Source organism: Somniosus microcephalus, chromosome 12 (genome assembly GCF_052327205.1).
Source record: "Somniosus microcephalus isolate GS21.2 chromosome 12, FLI_Smic_1.0, whole genome shotgun sequence".
In the NCBI taxonomy this organism is placed as follows: Eukaryota; Metazoa; Chordata; class Chondrichthyes; order Squaliformes; family Somniosidae; genus Somniosus; species Somniosus microcephalus.
Window position 1 is genome coordinate 1,554,353 of NC_140998.1, and position 21,253 is coordinate 1,575,605.

The 21,253-nt window shown below is 48.4% G+C and overlaps 1 protein-coding gene across 4 annotated transcripts in view; it reads left to right on the forward strand.

Annotated features, from left to right (window-relative positions):
* Positions 1 to 284: 284 nt before the first annotated feature.
* eif2b2 (eukaryotic translation initiation factor 2B, subunit 2 beta) overlaps positions 285 to 21,253 on the forward strand; it is a 37,753-nt gene continuing 16,784 nt past the window's right edge. The window contains exons 1-5 of one of the 4 annotated variants that reach the window (XM_086002517.1): positions 285 to 384; positions 1,091 to 1,211; positions 7,089 to 7,234; positions 7,455 to 7,618; positions 7,856 to 7,951. In XM_086002517.1, the coding sequence (XP_085858643.1) occupies positions 1,132 to 1,211; positions 7,089 to 7,234; positions 7,455 to 7,618; positions 7,856 to 7,951 (486 nt within the window). In that variant the 5' untranslated portion in view covers positions 285 to 384; positions 1,091 to 1,131. Of the gene's footprint in view, positions 385 to 412; positions 650 to 1,090; positions 1,212 to 7,088; positions 7,235 to 7,454; positions 7,619 to 7,855; positions 7,952 to 21,253 lie in introns of those variants that run through there. The other 3 variants (XM_086002514.1, XM_086002515.1, XM_086002516.1) reach the window with 3 other exon arrangements.

Here is a 21,253-nt window from a genome sequence, read left to right on the forward strand (position 1 = left end):
TGTTCCAAGCTGCACTCCAACCACCCTTGTTCATACTCCTGAGATTTATGAGTCAGCTCTCTGGCAGTTGCAGATCCAGATTAGCCCAGTTAATTAACTAACTAGCCCCACCCACTCTCCAGCACAGAGCTTGCTTTGCCCTGCCCAAGCTTGGAAGAAACTTAAAACCAGTAAATTTAAGTTAAATGCTAATTGCAAGCACGCAAGACTGGATTTTATATAAAAAGAGAGAGATTAACTCTTAAGATTTACTCCCTTACTCACAGGCTTACACTCTGTTCCAAGCTGCACTCCGTGACAACTGCAGTGTAGCTGGATTGAGACTCCAGGGTTTCCTGTCCTCACCAACATGGCGGCTACCAGGTGCCGCCTGTCCATTGACGCGTACGTCGGCTTCCGGTTGCGGGCAGTGCGTCTCTGTTGGCGGTCCTCCGGCGGTCTTTCAGGTCCGCCATGCCAGCCGCCCAGCCCGATGTGTCGGAGCGAGTGGCCGCCTTTCTCGGCCAGCTGGCCCGCGGGGAGCTGCGCGGCTCCGGGGAGGTAGCGGCGGGGACCGCGGGGCTGCTGCGGCGAATCGTGGCCCAAAGCCGGTGGAACAGCGCAGGTACCGGGCGAGGAGCGGAGCCCGAGTATTTACCCCCCGGGCCGGGTATTTATCTCTTCCCCCGGGCTGGGTAGTTATTCTCTCCTCCTCCCCCGGGCCGGGTATTTATCTCTTCTTCCCCCCCCCCCGGGCTGGGTAGTTATTCCCTCCCCCCGGAGGCTGGGTATTTATTCTCTTTTCCCCCCCCCCCCCCCCCCCCCGGGCTGGGTATTTATCTCTTCCTCCCCCCCCCCCCCCCTGACTGGGTAGTTATTCCCTCCTCCCCCCCCCCCCCCGGAGGCTGGGTATTTATTCTCTTTCTCCCCCCCCCCCGGGCTGGGTATTTATCTCTTTCTTCCCCCCCCCCCCCCGGGCTGGGTAGTTATTCCCTCCCCCCCGGGGGCTGGGTAGTTATTCTTTTCCCCCCCCCCGGGGGCTGGGTATTTATCCTGCTGAGGTTTTCCGGTGCGCCCTTGCCCCGGTAACGTGCTGATTCTCACCCTGTAGGCGAGCTGCTGGATTTGATTCGGACTGAGGGCCGGAAGGTGATGGTGGCCCATCCCTCGGAGACCAGTGTGGGGAACATCATCCGTCGGGTGATGAAGATCATTCGGGAGGAGTACAGCCGGTGAGTAATGAAGAGCCCTGATGGAGCGGTAAAGGGACTGAGTGGGGAGTGAGGGGCTCATAGAGGGGTCATTTCGTAGGGGGATGGGTAGCAGGATGAAACATTAGAAAGGCAAAACAAGGTGAGAGACGGATAGCAGTAGAGTAAAGAATAGTTCAGAAATGGGAGGGATCAGACAAGGGCAAATGTGAGCCAGTCTAAGATGGGTTTCGAGTGCATGTGCGTAAATTCACATAGCGTGGTGAATAAGGTTGGTGAGCTGCAGGTATAAGTTGTCATATGGGACTATGACACTAGCAATAACAGAGACCTGGCTCAAAGAAGGGGAGATTGGGAACTTAATATTCCTGGCTACAATGCATTCAGAAAGATGGAAGGAAATAAAGGAGGGGGGCAGTGCCAGTATTGATCAAAGAAACTTATAGCACTGGAGAGGGTTGATGTAGTTGAGGGTCAAAGACAGAGTCTATTTGGTTAGAATTAAGGAACAATAGAGGAGCTGCTGCTGGGTGTATACTATAGGCCACCAAATAGTGGGAAGGAGATAGAGGAGCAAATTTGCAGGCAAATTACAGAAAGATGCAAGAACTACAGAGTAGTGATAATGGGGGGACTTCAATTATCCTAATATGGACTGGGATAGTAACAGTGTAAAGGGCAAAGAGGGGGAGGAATTCCTGATATGTGTACAACAGAACTTTTTTGATCAGTGTGTTTCCAGCCTGACGAGTAAGGAAGCAATGCTGGTTCTAGTTCTGGGGAATGAAGTTGGGTAAGTGGAGCATGTTTCAGTGGGGGAGTATTTTGGGAACAGTGATCATAACATCATCAGGTTTAGAATAGTTATGGAAAAGGACAAGGTACAATCAAGCATAAAAATAACTAACTGGAGGAGGGCTAATTTCAGTGAGTTGAAAAGGGACCTGGCCCAGGTGGATTAGAATCAAAGATTGGCAGGTAAAACAGTAATTGAACAGTGGGTGGCCTTCAAAGTGGAGATCGTTTGGGTACAGAATAGACACATTACCATGAGGGGGAAAAAAGTGCATCCAAAGCTAGTGCTCCCTGGATGACTGAAGATGTAGAGATAAAAATGAGGCTTATGACAATTGTATGGTTCGTAATATAGTGGAGAACCAAGCTGAATATAGAAAGTAGAGGAGATTTCCAGATGGGATGCATTCTAGGTTGCTGAGGGAAGTAAGGGTGGAAATTGTAGAGGCTCTGGCCACAATCTTCCAATCCTCCTTGGTCAAAGGACTGGAGAATTGCAAATATTACACACCTGTTCAAAAAAGGGGAGAGGAATAAACCTAGTAACTACAGGCCTGTCAGCCTAATGTTGGTGGTGGTGAAACCTTTAGAGACAATGAGCAGGGACAAAATTAATTGGCATTTGGAAAGGTATGGGCTAATAAATGAAAGCCAGCATGGATTTGTTAAAGACAAATCATGTTTGACTAACTTGATCGAGTTCCTTGAAGTAACGGAGAAGGTTGATGAGGGTAGTGCGGTTGATGTTGTCAATATGGACTTTTTGACAAAGTACCACATATTAGACTTGTTAGCAGAATTAAAGCCCATTGGATTAAAGGAACAGTGGGCCGAATGGCGGCCTCCTGTGCTGCTATGACTCTATGATAGTAATAGACTTTAGGAGAACATAGACTGGTCAAATGAGCAGACACTTGGCAGATGAAATTTAACATAAAAGTGCAAAGTTATACATTTTGGTAGGAAGAATGAGAGGCAATGTGAACTAAATGTACAATTTTAAAGTTGGTGCTGGAACAGAGACCTGGGGGGTGCATGTGCAGAAATTGGAAGTGATGGGAAACTTTTGTTAGAACACTGGTTATGCTCCAGCTGGAGTATTGTGTTCAATTCTGGGCACCGCACTTCAGGCAGGATGTCGCGCCTTGGAGAGAGTACAGAAGAGATTTACTAGAATAGTACCAGGGATGAGGGACTTCAGTCCTTGGAAAGACTGAGAAGCTAATTAATTGGCCAGAAGTGGTAGGTGAAGGGAATGGAGTTCCTACAATGTGTACAGGACTCCTTTCTAGCTCAATATATAAGAAGCCCAACAAGGGAAGATTCGCTACTGGATCTAGTAATGGGGCATGAACCAGAGCAGATAATAAGAGAAGTAAATGTAGGGGAACATCTAGGCAATATTAACCATAATATAATACACTTTTTTAAAGATAATTGAGGACATAAGCATGACGAAGACCAGGGTAATACAGGAAACTTTGGTTTATCCGGAGGTTAACTGTCCGGAATGCTCGAGCCACCAGCAAAAATCAGGAGCCGTTTCGTTAGGCTTTTTTCTTTTTGTTGCTTTTTTTTCACCAGTCAGGCTCTGCAAGGTCTCGCTGAAGCTGTTGCTAAGCTACAGAGACACTTGCAAGGTATGGCCGACTGTTTAGAAGCTGTTGCTAAGCAACGGTTTGTTGCCAGATACGGAGCTCAAAATCTCCGTATGTTTCAACATTAGCGCTGGTTTGTCCGGCAGTTTTGATGGGACGGCAACAGCTCGGTCCCGTCGGTGCCGGATAGCACAAAGTTTCCTGTAGATTGAAGAAAAGCCGATTTTATGGGGCTGAGAATAGAACTTGGGAAAATAAAATGGACAACAATATTGGCAAACAATGATGTAGAACAGCAGTGGGAAACATTTAAAACGGTGTTCAACAGAGCCCAAGAAAAATATATTCTGCTAAAAAACAAGAACAAGCTAAACACTAATGAGACATCATGGATGAATAAAGACATGGGGAAAAATTGAGGGTAAGGAAAGAGGCATGCACTAAGTACATGGACAGCAGGGGAGAGCATGCTAAGGGAGAATACGAAGAGATTAGGAGAGAAGTCAAAAAAACAATTCGGAAAGCAAAGAGGAACTATGAAATTAATTATTAAGGAACATAAAAGTAAAATATTATGCAGGCACATAAATAAAAAAAGTAAAGCAGGGATGGGAATAGGGTCACTAAGGGATGGCCAGGATAAAATCACAGGCAGTGATGGTGAAATGGCAGAAATATTAAATAACTTTGCTTCAGTATTTACCAGGGAGATGGATCAGGTGGACATGACATCAGAAGATGAGATGAAATGATATAACCACATTTAAAAATAAGGAGAAATATTAAATAAACTCATCAAACTCAGAGGATAAAACCCTCCAGACAGATTGCATCCGCGCATTTTAAAAGAATCTCGGGAAGAGATAGCAGAGGCACTATTCGACATATTTAATAATTCGTTAGAATAAAGTTTAGTGCCAGAGGACTGGCGGATAGCTAACGTTATACCTATAGTGAAGGGAGATAGAACATGTCCAGGGAACTATAGACCAGTCAGCTTAAAATCGGTGGTAGGAAAAATAATGGAATCCCTAATAAAGGGGAAAATACAAAAACATCTAGAAACCAAAAATAATATAATGAATAGTCAACATGGCTTTCAAAAGGGAAGGTCTTGCTTGACCAACCTCATTGAATTCTTTGAAGAGGTAACCGAGAGTAGACAAGGATAATGCAGTAGATGTAAAGGGCCTTCAATAAGATACCACATAATAAACTAATGAATAAGGTCAGGGAATGTGGAGTCAGGGGACAAGTAGCAGAATGGATAGCTAGCTGGCTTCAAGACAGAAAGCAGAGAGTAGGGGTAAACATAGAAGATAAGAGTAGGCCATTCGGCCCCTCGAGCCTGCTCCGCCATTCAATGAGATCATGGCTGATCATCCAAACTCAGTACCCTGTCCCTGCCTTCTCCTCATATCCCTTGATCCCTTTAGCCTTAAGACATATATCGAACTCCTTCTTGAATATATTTAATGAATTGGCCTCAACTGCCTTCTGTGGTAGAGAATTCCACAGGTTCACCACTCTCTGGGTGAAGAAATTCCTCCTCATCTCTGTCCTAAGTGGCTTACCCCTTATCCTTAGACTGTGACCCCTGGTTCTGGACTCCCCGGCCATCGGGAACATCCTTCCTGCATCTAGTCTGTCTAAGTCCTGTTAGAATTTTATAAGTTTCAATGAGATCCCCTCTCATTCTTCTAAACTCCAGCGAGTATAAGCCCAATCGACCCAATCTCTCCTCATACGTCATTCCTGCCATCCCAGGTATCAGTCTGGTGAATCTTCGCTGCACTCTCCCCATGGCAAGAACATCCTTCCTCAGATAAGGCGACCAAAACTGCACACAATACTCAAGATGTGGTCTCACCAAGGGTAGCTATTCACAGTGGCAGAAGTGGGGTCCCACAAGGATCGGTGCTGGGACCACTGCTGTTCACAATTTATATTAACGATTTAGACTTTGGAATCAAAAACACAATTTCTAAATTTGTGAATGACACCAAATTGGGGGGGATAGTCAATACTGAGGAGGACTGCAACAAATTACAAGATGACATTAATAAACTTGCAGAATGGGTGTATAATTGGCAAATTAATTTCAACACAGATAAGTGTGAGGTATTACATTTTGGTAAGAAAAATGAGGAGGTCAGATATTACTTGGAAAATAATCTAAATGGGGTAGAGGAGGAAAGGGAGCTGGGAGTACAAATGCACAAATCACGAAATGTAACGACATAGGTTAATAAGGCCATTAAAAAAAAAGCAAACCGAGCACTGGGGATTATTTCTAGAGGGATTAAAATTTGAGAAGTTATGCTAAACTTGTATTGAACCTTGGTTAGACCACACTTGGAGCACTGTGCACAGTTCTGGTTGCCATATTATAAAAGGAATATAGAGGCACTGGAGAAGGTGCAAAAAAGATTTACAAGGATGATACCAGAAATGCAAGGGTATACATATCGGAGAAGGATGAACAGGCTGTGTGTCTTTTTTTGAAAAGAGAAGGCTGAGGGATGACCTAATAGAGGTCTTTAAAATTATGAACGGTTTTGATAGAGTAGACATGAAGAAAGTGCTTCCATTTGTTGGGAAGAGCAAAACTAGAGGCCATCAATATAAGATAGTCACCAAGAAATCCAATAGGGAATTCAGGAGAAACTTCTTTACCCAGAGAGTGGTGAGAATGTGGAACTCGCTGCCACAGGGAGTGGTTGAGGCGAATAGTACAGATACATTTAAGGGGAAGCTGGATAAGTGTATGAGGGAGAAGGGAATAGAGGGTTATGCTGATAGTTAGATGAGGAAGGAGGCTCGTGTGGAGCATAAATGCCGGCATGGACTGGTTGGACCGAATGGCCTGTTTGTGCCGTACAGCCTGTGTAAGCTAGGGTTGTTCTCCTTAGAGCAGAGAAGGTTAAGGGGAGAATTGATGGAGGTGTTCAAAATCATGACTGGTTTTGATCGAGTAAATAAGGAGAAACTGCTTCTAGTGACGGAAGGGTTGGTAACCAGAGGCCACATGAAAGTCTTTTTCCGCAGCGAGTTGTTGTGATCTGGAATGCGCTGCCTGAAAGAGTGGTAGAAGCAGATTCAATCGTGGCTTTCAAAAGAGAATTAGATAAATACTTGAAGGGGAAAATTATGCAGGGCTATGGGGCAATGTTCCCACTAATTTTAAATTTGTGTGCACAATCCTTTTAACGGGCTGCGCACCCATTTAAAGTTTCGGCATGCGTGAAATTTCACGTTGGAAAAGCCAGTCCCAGGATGCGTGGGGCCGGTAGAGAGCTGCACAGTTTAGCAGGAACGTTGCTATGGGGAAAGAGCAGGGTAGTGGGATTAATTGGATCGCTCTGTGAAAGAGCTGGCACAGGCACGATGGGCTGAACGGCCTCCTGTGCTGTGAGATACTATGCTAGGGACTGAAAGGGGAGCAGGCCCTGCGCTGGCTGCAGTCTCGGCCCCTGTGCTGTTACTCTGTGTGGGTGTGTTGCAGGTTTCGGGGCCGCACTGAGGAGACGGACCAGGAGTCGCTGCACAAGCTGCTGACCTCAGGCAATCAGAGCGAGGATTTCAGCAAGAGTTTTCCAGCACTTAAAACCAACGTCATTGAAGCAATTAATGAACTGTTGATGGAGCTCGGTGAGTGTCGGGGGAGGGGGGTCAGGGGTGAGTCGGTGATGTCTTGGGGGGTCAGGAGTGATGTCTCGGGAGGGGGGGGTCAGGGGTTGTCTCCTGAGGTCGGGGGTTCGCTCCCATTGGTCGGGTGGGTCGGGGGTTTGTTCCCCAGGGTTAGGGATTGGTGTCGGGTGTCTCCCCGGGGTCAGTGCTCTGCATTAACCGCTTGCCTGTTGTTGGGCAGAGGGGACGATGGATAACATCGCGATGCAGGCCCTGGAACACATCCACTCCAACGAGGTGATCATGACCCTGGGCCGGTCCCCAACCGTCGAGGCTTTTCTCAAAGATGCGGCTCGAAAACGCAGCTTCCATGTGATCGTCGCTGAATGCGCCCCCTACTGTCGGGTGAGTGATAGCGGGTTAGGGGTGAGAGCCTGACCCTTCTCCCCTGCAGAGGGGAGAGAAAAACAATTACTGAAGAATGTTCTGTTCTAAAACACTGTACCTATCGTCCAAACTGCTCTGGGACCCCTCCTCCATGGGGCACTCCGCCTCCCCCACCCTCCTTCCTCCACTCTTTTCTTTCTCCCCCCCCCCCCCCCCCGGCCCTGTGCAATATTGACCCCGGTTTCTGGGTTCCAGGGTCATGAGATGTCCGTTGCACTGTCCGCAGCTGGGATTGAAACGACAGTCATTACCGACGCCGCCATCTTCGCCGTTATGTCTCGTGTCAATAAGGTAATCTCCCCAGGGGCGCTGCAGTAAGGAGTGGGGTGGAGGGGGGGGTAGGCGCGTGTATGCGGGAGGCCATGCCAAGGCTCTAGAGTAGAGTTTTGGGTAAAAATAAGCTGAGTGGGTCAGGAAGGGACAGAGTAACAAAGGTAATAAGGCATCAGTGACTAAGGTGACACCACGGAAAAATAGAAATAAGTCAAAGCTAAAGGCACTATATCTGAAAGCGCAAAGCATTCGCAATAAAATGGATGAATTAATAGCGCAGATAGAAATGAATAGATTTGATCTAATAGCCATTACGAAGACATGGTTGCAATGTCAGAGAGTCATAACGGCACAGAAGGAGGCTCATCGAGTCCGTGACGGCTCTCTGTAGAGCAATCCAGTCAGTCCCATTCCCCCGCTCTATCCCCGGAGCCCTGCAAGTTTATTTCCCTCAAGTGTCTATCCAGTCTCCCCTTGAAAACATTGAGTGTCTCCACTTCCACCGGCAGCGAGTTCCAGGTCATCACCACTCGCTGTGTAAAAAAGTTTTTCCTCATGTTCCCCCTGTATCTCTTGCCCAAAACCTTAAATCTGTGTCCCCAGTCCTTGTACCATCAACTAGTGGGAACAGCCATTCCCGTCTAGCCTATCCAAACCCATCATAATCTTGTACACCTCTATCAAACCACTCGTCAACCTCCTGTGCTCTAATGAAAACAAATCCAGCTTCTCCAACCTGTTCTTGTAGCTAAGATCCCCCATCCCCGGAACCATTCTGGTAAATCTCCTCTGCACCCTCTCAAGGGCCTTCACATCCTTCCTAAAGTGTGGTGACCAGAACTGGATGCAATACTCCAGTTGTGGCCTAACCAGTGCTTTATAAAGGTTCAGCGTAACTTCTCTACTTTTGTATTCAATACCTCTATTTATGAAGCCCAAGATCCCATATCCTTTGTTAACCACTCTCTCAATATGTCCTGCCACCTTCAGGGACCTATGCACATTAACTCCCAGGTGCCTCTGTCCCTGCACACTCTTTAAAACTGTGCCATTAAGTGTATATTGCCTCTCCCTGCTCCTTCTGCCAAAATGCATCACCTCACACTTCTCTGTATTAAATTCAATCTGCCACCCTTTCTATGTCCTGTTGCAGTTGGTTGGTATCATCCTCACTGTTTGCCACACCCCCAAGTTTGGTTTAATTGGCAAATTTAGAAATTCTACTCTGTATTCCAATATCCAGGTCATTTCTATCTCGCTATCTCTCTCTGTCTCCACTAGCTGGAGTGCCCGGTGGTGCCGAGGGTGTTTTGAGGGCATGTTGTTGTTGTTGTTGTTGTTGGAAGAGAGAGAGACTGCTGGATTTAGTTTGGGATTAGCCTGGCGAGATTGGGGGGGGAAGGAGTGCCTCAGGCCTGGCCCGATCAACCCCTGTGAAGGAAGGAAGAAGGCGAGCTCTCCCTCTCCCTCCCTCACCCTCTCTCTCTCTCGCTCCCTGCTTTACTCTCCTCTCTCTCTCTCTCTCTCTCTCTCTCCCTCTCCCCCTGCTTTACTTACTCACTCTCTCTCCCTCTCTCTCTTTCCTCTCTCTCTCTCTCCCTGCTTTACTCTCCTCTCTCTCTCTCTCTCTCTCTCCCTCTGCTTTACTTACTCACTCTCTCTCTCCCTCTCTCTCTTTCCTCTCTCGCTCCCTGCTTTACTCTCCTCTCTCTCTCTCTCTCTCTCTCTCTCTCCCTCTGCTTTACTTACTCACTCTCTCTCCCTCTCTCTCTTTCCTCTCTCTCTCTCTCTTTCCTCTCTCTCTCCCTGCTTTTCTCTCTCTCTCTCTCCTTTTCTCACTCACTCTCACTCTCTCTCTCTTACTCTCCCTCCCTGCTTTACTCTCCTCTCTCTCTCTCTCTCTCCCTGCTTTACTCTCCTCTCTCCCTCCCTCTCTGCCTTTCCTCAGAGCCCGGACGCGGTGAGCCGAAGCCTCCGTGTACGGATCAGCGCGTGAGGCCCGGCCGGACTCATCTTAGCTCAGGTCGCGCTCCGGGCCGATGTTGACGTGCGCGCTGACTCCCACCCCGCCAGCCTTTACTAAGATGGCGGCGATGGCTACGCTCGGCTCAGTCCCGCGCCGCCAGCCTTTACCAAGATGGCGGCAATCGCGGGGTGGGACGGGCGGTGCCTAGCTTGGGCGTGGCTGGCGAGGAGAGTTCGAGGCCTGCAGGCAGCTCATCCACCGCCGAGGTGGGGAAAGACCGAGTCCCCTTTGCAAAAGGATTTTTTTTTTCTTTTAAAAGCAACTTTTTTTTTTGCTGGAAATCTATATTTATACGCAGAAAGTGGGAAAAAGAAATCAATAGTTAGGAATCAAGATGGCGGCCACTCACCTCAGCTCAGAAGGATTAGGCCCGCCCACACACGCAATGAAAAGCCCCCCGTGACGCACCGATTGGTCAACCATCAGGTTAATCCCCTGTACGATTGGTCAACCATCACGTCACAACGCTAATGAGCGGAATGTTGCCGTTTTTTGATCCTTTTTTGTATACTGTCTGAACAATTTTTGTCTGACCAAAAAGTAAATACGCCTATTAGAGTCCCCTAATGATAAGCTTTCTTTTGATATATAACATGTGTAGGTACGTTCTATAACTTTTGATTGTATAGCCAGACAGACAGACAGATCTGATTCACCACACTTTGTGCATTTACACACGTGCATTCTAAACCCATTTTTGCATTTTTCGTACTCTGCTCCTATCTAATATGGTACTACTATCTTCTCTAGTACTATCCAACACACTCACTCTTTTATGCACCACCTTCCTCTTTTCTACTCCTATATGCCGGTGCCCATCCCCCTGCCAAGCTAGGTTAAACCCTCCCCAGCGTCACTAGCAAACCTCCCCATGAGAATTGTCCCGGCTCTGTTGAGGTGTAACTCGTCCGGCTTGTCCAGGTCCCACCTTCCCTAGAAATGGTCCCAGTGCCTCAGGAATCTAAAGCCCTCCCTCCTGCACCATCTCTCCAGCCACGCATTCATCTGTGGCCAAGGTTGGGAACTAAATATTCCAGGATACTTAACTTTGAGGAGAGATGGGCAAAATGGAAAAGGAGGAGGGGATAAAGACAGTAGAGAGAAAGAATCTTAGCTCTGAAAATCAAGAAGTCGAATCCGTTTGGGTAGAGCTAAGAAACAGCAAGAGGTAGAAAACATTGGTGGGAGATGTTTATAGGCCCCCCAAACAGTAGTTGTAATGTAGAGCAGAGTATAAATCAGGAAATTAGAGGTGCCTGTAACATGGGTAATACAGTAATCATGGGGGACTTTAATCTACATATAGACTGGGCAAACCAAATTTGCAGTAATAGTGTGGAGGACGAATTCATGGAATGTATGCAAGATAGTTTTCTAGATCAGTATGTTGAGGAACCAACTAGGGAACAGGCTATTTTAGATCTAGTATTGTGCAATGAGAAAGGGTTAATTAATAACCTTGTAGTGAAGGGGCCTTTAGGGAAGAGTGACCATAATATGAGAGAATTTTATATTGAGTTTGAAAGTGATTTCGTTAATTCCGAAACCAGGATCTTATACCTAATGTAGTTTGCTTTGTTTAGATTTGAGGGGCAAGTTGGCTAAGGTAGATTGGGAAACTACATTAAAAAGTATGACGGTAGAGAAGCAATTTAAAGAATTAATACATAATTTACAAAAAATATACATTCCTTTAAGGCACAAAAACTCCACAGGAAAAGTGGTCCAACCGTGGCTAACAAGAGAAGTTAATTGGATCAAAGGAAGAGGCTTATAATGTTGCCAAAAAGAGTAGTAAGCCTGAGCGGATTTTAGAATTCAGCAAAGGAGAACCACGAATTGATAAAGGAAAAATAGAGTATGAGAGTAAACTAGCGAGGGACATAAAAACAGACTGTAAAAGCTTCTATTAGTATGTAAAAAGGAAAATTAGCAAAAGTAAATGTGGGTCCCTTACAGGCGGAGACAGGAGAAATTATAATGGGGAATAAGGAAATGGCAGAGAAATTAAACAAGTACTTTGTGTCTGTCTTCACGGAAGAAGATGCAAAAAACTTTGCGGAAATAGTGGCGAATCAAAGGTCTAGCGAGAATGAGGAACTGAAAGAAATTAGTATCAGTAAAAAAAATTTAAAAAAAAGTACTGGAGAAATTAATGGGACTGAAAGCCAATAAATCTCTTGGACCTGATGGCCTACATCCTTGGGTTTTGAAAGAGGTGACTATAGAGATAGTGGATACATTGGTTGTCATTTTCCAAAATTCCATAGATTCTAGAACGGTTCCTGCGGATTGGAAGGTAGCAAATGTAACCCCACTATTTAAGAAAGGAAGGAGAGAGAGAGAGAGAGAGAGAAAACGGGGATCTACAGACCAGTTAGCCTGACATCAGTAGTAGGGAAAATGCTAGAATCTTTTATTAAGGACGTGGTAACAGGGCACTTAGAAAATAACAGGATTAGGCAGAGTCAACACGGATTTATGAAAGGGAAAACATGTTTGATGAATCTGTTAGAGCTTTTTGAGGTTGTAACTAGCAGAATAGATAAGGGAACCAGTGGATGTGGTGTATTTGGATTTTCAGAAAGCATTCGATAAGGTGCCACACAAGAGGTTATTAAACACAATTTTTTATAAATGTATTAAGAGTAAGAGGATAATTAAAGAAAGGGTAGGGCCTATTCGAGATCATGAGGGTAATCTGTGTGTTGAGGCGGGAGACGTCGGTAGGGTTCTTAATGAATACTTTGCTTCGCCCCACTCCTTTGTGAAAACAGATGCAGATATTGCTGTCGGGGGAGGAGTGTGAAATATTAGATGAAATAAATGTAGTGAGAGGAAGTATTACGGGGCTTAGCAGCTTTAAAAGTGGATAAATCCCCAGGCCCGGATGAAATGTATCCCAGGCTGTTAAGCGAAGTGAAAGAGGAAATAGCAGAGGCCCTGGCCATAATTTTTCAATCCTCTCTGGCTTCAGGTGTGGTGCCGGAGGACTGCGAATCTGGTACCCTTGTTTAAAATGGGAGAAAAGGATAGACCGAGTAATTACAGGCCAGTCAGCCTAACCTCAGTGGTGGGAAAATTATTGGAAAGAATTCTGAAGGACAGGATAAATCTTCATTTAGAAAGACACGGATTAATCAAGGAGTCAGCATGGATTTGTTAAGGGAAGGTCGTGTCTGACAAACTTGATTGAATTTTTTGAGGAGGTAACAAGGAGGGTAGATGAGGGTGGTGCATTTGATGTAATGTATATGGACTTTAGCAAGGCTTTTGATAAGGTTCCACATGGCAGACTGGTCACTGCAGCCCGTGGTGCGAAGTGGGCACCGGTGAGAAACATCTGGCCGCCTCTTGGTGACTAGCAAGCTGGGCAGACGCGGAGCATAGCTCCGTCGATGTTGGTAGGAAGTCCCCCGGGACTCGCAGTGGTTGACCATACACCAGCTCCGCTGATGAAAAGTGAAGGTCTTCTTTGGGGGCTGTGCGAAGGCCCAACAGGACCCACGGTAGCTTGTCTGCCCATCCAGCGTCCTGGAGGCTGGCCCTCAGGGCGGCTTTCATTGACCGGTGGAAGCGTTCGCAGAGGCCATTCGCCTGTGGGTGGTAGGCTGTGGTGCGGTGTAATTGCAGTCAGAATCAGGGGAATTTATAATGGGGAACAAAGAAATGGCAGACCAACTAAATACATATTTTGGTTCTGTCTTCTCAAAGGAGGACATAAATAACCTCCCAGAGATGCCGGGGAACATAGGGTCTGATGAAAGGGTGGAACTGAAAGAAATCAGTATTTGTAGGGAAATGGTGTTAGGAAAATTGATAGGACTGAAGGCCGATAAATCCCCAGGGCCTGATAATCTACATCCCAGGGTACTTAAGGAAGTGGCCCTAGAAATAGTCGATGCATTGCTGGTCATCTTCCAGAACACTCTAGACTCTGGAACAGTACCCATGGATTGGAGGGTAGCTAATGTTACCCCACTATTCAAAAAAGGTGGTAGAGAAAAAGCGGGGAATTATAGACCGGTAAGCCTGACATCGGTAGTGGGGAAAATGCTAGAGTCCATTATAAAAGATGTAATAGCAGAGCACTTGGAAAGCAGTGACTGGATCCGACAAAATCAACATGGATTTACAAAAGGTAAATCATGCTTGACTAATCTACTGGAATTTTTTGAGGATGTAACTGGTAAAATAGATAAGGGAGAACCAGTGGATGTGGTGTATTTGGACTTTCAGAAAGCTTTCGATAAGGTCCCGCATAGGAGATTAGCGTGCAAAATTAAGGCACATGGGATTGGGGGCAAGGTACTGACTTGGATAGAGAACTGGTTGGCGGACAGAAAGCAAAGAGTTGGAATAAACGGGTCGTTTTCCGAGTGGCAGGCAGTGACTAGTGGGGTACCGCAAGGATCGGTCCCAGGACCCCAGCTGTTCACAATATATATTAATGATCTGGACGAGGGAATTGGATGTAATATCTCCAAATTTGCAGATGAGACAAAGCTGGGTGGGAGGGTATGCTGTGAGGAGGATGTCGTGAAACTCCAGTACGATTTGGACAAGTTGGGTGACTGGGCAGAAACATGGCAAATGCACTATAATGTGGATAAATGTGAGGTTATCCACTTTGGTGGCAAAAACAGGAAGGCAGATTATTATTTGAATGGCAATAGATTGGGAGAAGGGGAAGTGCAAAGAGACCTGGGTGTTCTTGTGCACCAGTCGCTGAAGGTAAGCATGCAAGTGCAGCAGGTGGTTAAGAAGGCAAATGGTATGTTGGCCTTCATAGCAAGAGGGTTTGAGTACAGGAGCAAGGGTGTCTTGCTACAGTTGTACAGGGCCTTGGTGAGACCGCACCTTGAGTATTGTGTGCAGTTTTGGTCGCCTTACCTGAGGAAGGACATTCTTGCCATGGAAGGAGTGCAGCGAAGATTCACCAGGCTGATACCTGGGATGGCAGGAATGACGTATGAGGAGAGATTGTGTCGATTGGGCTTATACTCACTGGAGTTTAGAAGATTGAGAGGGGATCTCATCGAAACCTATAAAATTCTGTCAGGCCTGGACAGACTAGATGCAGGAAGGATGTTTCTGATGGCCGGGGAGTCCAGAACCAGGGGTCATAGTCTAAGGATAAGGGGTAAGCCATTTAGGACTGAAATGAGGAATTTCTTCACCCAGAGAGTGGTGAACCTGTGGAATTCTCTGCCACAGAGGGCAGTGGAGGCCAGTTCATTAAATATATTCAAGAAAGAGTTGGATATATTTCTTGAGGCTAAAGGGATCAAGGGACATGGGGGGGAAGGCAGGGACAGGGTACTGAATTTGAATGATCAGCCATGATCTCATTGAATGGCAGAGCAGGCTCGAAGGGCCGAATGGCCTACTCCTGCTCCTATCTTCTATGTTTCTATGACACCTAGCCCTTGGGCCACTGCATTCCAGAGTTCGGAGGAAAACTGCGGTCCCCTGTCTGACGAAATATCTGCGGGCACTCCGAAACGGGCGATCCAGGAGGAAATGAACGCTCTGGCCACGTCTGCCGAAGTAGTGGATGACGGGAACCGCCTCCGGCCATCTGGTGGTGCGGTCAACCATGGTCAGGATGTGTGAAAAACCATGGGAGGGTGGGAGTGGTCCTACCAGGTCCACGTTGACATGGTCAAAACGGCGCTCCGGAACACTGAAGGTGGCCAACGGAGCTTTGATGTGGCACTGTACCTTGGCCTTTTGGCAGACCACGCAGGTGTTGGCCCAGTCGCAGACATCTTTATGCATGCCATGCCATACAAATTTTGCTGACATCAGTTTCTGAGGCCTTCATTCTTGGGTGTGACAACCCATGTATGGCGCCGAACACTTTGCGGCGCCAGACGACCGACACGACAGGGCGAGGATCCTGTACGGAGACGTCACACAACAGCATGGTACCTGCCGAATGGAAGTTAACGTCGGCCAACTGGAGGCCAGTGATGGCCGTTCTATAAGCTTGGACCTCTGGGTCTGAGGCTTGGTCCGCTGCCATGAGGGCGTAGTCGATGCCCAAATGAACCGTATTGACGATCGCGCGGGAGAGGCAGTCTGCCACCAGGTTGTCCTTACCGGCTACGTGCTGTATATCTGTGGTGAATTCGGATATGTAGGTCAGTTGACGCTGCTGTCGGGCTGACCACGGTTCGGCGGTCTTGGCCATTGCAAAGGTTAGCGGCTTATGGTCCACAAAGGCGGTGAAAGGACGTTCTTCCAGAAAAAAACAAAAATGGCGGATGGCCAGAAGAAGGGCGAGCAACTCCCGGTCGAACGTGCTGTATGCTCTCTCGTTCTGACTTAGTTGACGGCTGAAGAATGCCAACGGCTGCCACTTCCCACTGCTGTTGCACGGCACCGACTGCATAGTCCGACGCGTCGGTGGTGAGAGCGATGGTGGCTCCTGGCAGCGGGTGCACCAGCATAGTCGCGTTGGCTAAGGCGCTTTTGGTGTCGGCGAATGCTCGGGCCATGTCATCTGTCCAGTCTACCGGATTCTTGCCAGTCTTGCCCTTGAGGGCCTCGTACAGGGGCTGCATGAGTAGTGCCGCCTTAGGCACGAAACGGTGGTAAAAGTTTACCATGCCTCGGAATTCCTGCAGGGCCTTTATGTTCTGCGGGCGTGGAAAGGATGTCACCGCCTCTACCTTCGAAGGTAAAGGAACCGCTCCCTCTGAGGTGATGCGATGCCCCAGGAAATCAATTTGGTGCAGGCCAAACTGACACTTGGCCGGGTTGATAATCAGGCCGTGTTGGCTGAGGCGTCGAAAAAGGGTGCGTAGGTGACGGGTATGTTCTTCCTTAGTAGGACTGGCAATTAGGATATCATCCAGATAGACGAAGAGGAACTTGAGGTCTCGCAGCACGGAGTCCATCAGGCATTGGAAAGCCTGGGCGGCGTTCTTTAACCCAAACTGCATTCGTAAAAACTCGAAGAGGCCGAATGGGGTGATGACTGCGGTCTTCTGGACGTCTTGTGGATGAACTGGGACCTAGTGGTAGCCCCGGACGAGGTCGACTTTTGAAAACAGTGTTCCCTGCCAGATGGGCAGAGAAATCCTGGATATGGGGGATCAGGTACCGATCAGGAGTGGTGGCGTCAATAGTCGCCGCATGGCTGCTATCCGCCGCCAGGCTTCGGGACGATATGGAGGGGTGAAGACCAGGGACTATTCGACTGGCGAATAATCCCTAACCGTTCCATGGTTGCGAACTCCGCCTTTGCGACTGCCAGGTTCCAGGCCCGCGCGTAGACCCGGGGGACCGTTGGTGGTGATGTGGTGTTCCACACCATGTTTCGTGGCTGTGGAGGAGAACGTGGGTCTTGTCAGGTTGGGGAATTCGCCGAGCAGGCGAGCGAACACATCAGGAGTCGGGAACGCACAGGAGACGGTGCATGACGTAGTGTTACTGCGGTAACACTGAAGAGAATTAAAAGTTGCTGCGTTGATCAGCCGCCGGTTCCGAACGTCGACCAGGAGGCTGTTGGTGCACAGGAAATCCACGCCGAGGAGGGGCTGGGAAACCTTGGCCGTAACAAACTCAGTGAAAACGTTGCCCCCCCCCCCCCCCCCCCCCCCGAGGCACAACTCCACTCGCCGTCTGCCGAAGGTTCGAATTGTTCTGCCATTGGCCGCTTCAAGGGTGGGGCCGTGATTCCCCGTCTGCACATCGAGGGCGGACGCGGGTAAAATGCTGCACTGCGCTCCGGTGTCGCACAGAAAACGACGCCCGGAGAGAGTATCGGCGAAGAACAGCAATTTTCCCGCGTTGCCGATCGCCATCGCGGCCGCCCGTTAGACCCATTCCTCGGTGGTCGCAGTGTTGTCGGTTTTTTTGGGGGAAAACTGCAGGGAGGGCGGCAACGCTTTGCCTTCGTGCCGAACTGCGCGTGGTAGAAACACAGCCCAGCAGGCTGACGAGCTGGGGCGGGGTCCGCGGGGGATGGGTGCCTTGTGGCGGCGCAGTACTGCCGAGTTGCAGCGAAAATTTTGTCAGCCTCCGCAACGAGTTGCGCAGTCTTCAGTTTCAGATCTGGCCAAGGCAACTTGTACCTGTTCAGGCAGTTGGCTGAGGACAATCTCGTGGAATAGGAAACATTCCCGTTCTGAGCCCAGGAGTGTGAGCATTTGGCTCATCAACTCTGAAGGCTTGGAGTCCCCGAGCCCGGGCATAGCGAGTAATCGACGGGCGCGCCCCGATTTTGTGAGCCCGAAAACCTGCAGTAACCGCGCTTTGAGGGTTTCATACTTGCGCTCCGTTGGGGTTTTTTCGAGGAGGCTGATGATCCGAGAGGCGGCAGAGCTGTCGAGTGCGGAGACCACGTAAAGATACTTGGTCTGATCCGCATCGATGTTCCTCAGGGCAAACTGGGCCTCGACCTGAATAAACCACGAGGGCGCTTGCTGCTCCCAGAACTGCGGTAGCTTTAGCGAAACGGCGTTTGCTTCCATGCTGTGCTCTTATGTGAAAACGTTCACAAAAACGGGGTCACCAATGTTGGAATTAACAAATTCCAACAAATAACTGAGATCGACACGAGAACAATTAAACATGTCTTTACTCAATGGAGATTCCACGAGGACTGCCTGGGCAGCCCCGTGACGTCATCACGTTTGCCCCCACTCTTAAAGGGGCCACGCCCCGTACATGCAAACTCTATATACAAAACACAGTAATGCCTAACACAATGGTACAGGTTTAGGCTGGTGTTAGAACATCGTTAAAGAGAATTATATACAGTTAGCCAGAGTCATTCAGTGGTTCTGCCGCAATTGCACTAGAGAGGGTACAGAGGAGATTTACAAGGATGTTGCCGGGAGCAGAGAATCTTAGCTATGAGGAAAGACTGGATAGGTTGGGTCTGTTTTCCTTGGAACAGAGGAGGCTGAGGGGAGACTTTATTAAGGTGTATAAAATTGAGGGGCCTAGATAGAGTGGATAGAAAGGGCCTATTTCCTTTAGTAGAGGGGTCAAAAACCAGAGAGCACAGATTTAAAATAATTGGTGGAAGGTTTAGAGGGGATTTGAGGGGAAATGTCTTCACCCAGAGGGTTGTGGGGGTCTGGAACTCACTGCCTGAAAGGGTGGTAGAGGCAGGAACCCTAACCACATTTAAAAAGTACTTGGATGTGCCCTTGGGATGCTGTAACCTGCCGGGCTACGGACCAAGAGCTGGGAAGTGGGATTAGGCTGTTAGCTCTTTGTTGGCCGGCGCGGACACGATGGGCCGAATGGCCTCCTTCCGTGCTGTAACTTTCTATGAAAATTAAGGATCATGGGATTGGTTAATGGACAGAAAACAGAGAGTAGGAATAAACGGGTCATTTTCGAGTTGGCAGGCTGTAACTAATGGTACCGCAAGGATCAGTGCTTGGGCCTCAGCTATTCACAATCTAGATCAATGATTTGGATGAGGGGACCAAATGTAATATATCTAATACAATAGCAAAATACTGTGGATGCTGGAAATCTCAAATAACAACAGAAAATGCTGGAAACACTCAGCAGGCCAGGCAGCATCCGTGGAGAGAGAAACCGTTAACGTTTCAGTTTGCTGATGATACAAAGCTGGGTGGGAATGTAAGTTGTGAGGAGGATGCAAAGAGGCTTCAAGGGGATATAGACAGGCTAAGTGAGTGGGCAAGAACATGGCAAATGGAATATAATGTGGATAAATGTGAAGTTATCCACTTTGGTAGGAAAACTAGAAAAGCAGAGTTTTTTTAAATGGTGAGAGATTGGGAAATGTTGGTGTTCAGAGGGACCTGGATGCCATTGTACACGAATCACAAAGTTAACCTGCAGGTACAGCAAGCAATTAGGAAAGCAAATAGTATGTTGGCCTTATTAAAAGAGGATTTGAGTATTGATATACCTATCAATTCATCCAATGAAAAGCGACGAGTTAAGACAGTAACTATAGGTTTTTATTGGCTAAATAAGAGCCCACCCTCGTGGGTGATCGGATCCAACAAGCAGGAATACCAGCCAGTCGACCACCTTTATACCTGGGCAAGTAGGTGGAGCCATGGGCGGAGTCAGCAGTGGTCAGCCCAGGTATAACAGCGTGACAAGAGGCGACCTCGTGTAGTGATACACTATGGTTATCACTGTTTACACTGTTGTAACGATAGTGAACGATAAAAGTGGTTTACCACATTCACCCCTTGTTTAGATTTGAGTCCGGTGGGGTGAAGTGTACTAACAGTTCGGGTATGTCAGTCTGTCCGGAGGCCTCGTAAGCCTTTCCGATCGTCGCAGCGATGCAGTATCCGATGTTAATGCTGGTGTCTGCGTGGTCGGCGAAGGCTCGTGGGGTTCCGGCATGCCGTCTACCTGGGCTGGATTTGGGGGGTGTAACGGTGGTGTCTCAGGGGTGCCCAAGGGTGCAAGGTCTCGTAAGGAGACTGTGTCCTCCCGCCCGTCTGGGTATGCCACATAGGCGTACTGGGGGTTGGCGTGCAGGAGGTCCACCCTCTCGACCAGGGGGTCCGTTTTATGGGCCCCGGAGAGGTCAGCCAAGTTGGTAGCGTGGTTCCCGTAGTCGACTTCCTGGGGAAAACAAACATTCGTTCATGGGGGGGTGGCGTTAATGGCAGTTCAAAGCAGTGACCGGATGGAATGCAGCGCTGCCGGGAGGACTTCCTGCCAGCGAGAGGTTGGGAGGCCCTTGGACTTTAAGGCTAAGAGAACGGCCTTCCAGACAGTCGCGTTCTCTCTTTCCACCTGGCCGTTCCCTCGGGGGTTGTAGCTGGTGGTCCTGCTTGCAGCAATACCTCTCGCTAGTAGGAACTGGCGAAGTTCCTCGCTCATGAAGGAGGAGCCCCGGTCGCTATGTATATAGTTCGGGAACCCGAACACGGCGAAGAGGTCGTTCAGGCATTTGATGACCGTGGTACTGGTCATGTCTGGGTAGGGGAAGGCAAAGGGGAAACGGGAGTACTCGTCAATGATGTTGAGGAAGTACACATTATGGTCAAAGGACGGGAGGGGCCCCTTAAAATCGATGCTCAAGCGCTCGAAGGGGCGGGTGGCCTTGATCAGGCTTGCTCTGTCCGGCCTAAAGAAATGCGGTTTGCATTCGGCACAGGTTTGGCAGTTCCTGGTCATGGTCCTGACCTCCTCGATGGAGTAGGGCAGGCTGCGGGCCTTAATGAAGTGGTAAAGTCTGGTGACTCCGGGGTGGCAGAGGGTCTGCAGTCTATCAATTTGCGCGTTGGCGCATGTACTTCGTGATAGAGCATCTGGGGGTTCGTTCAGTT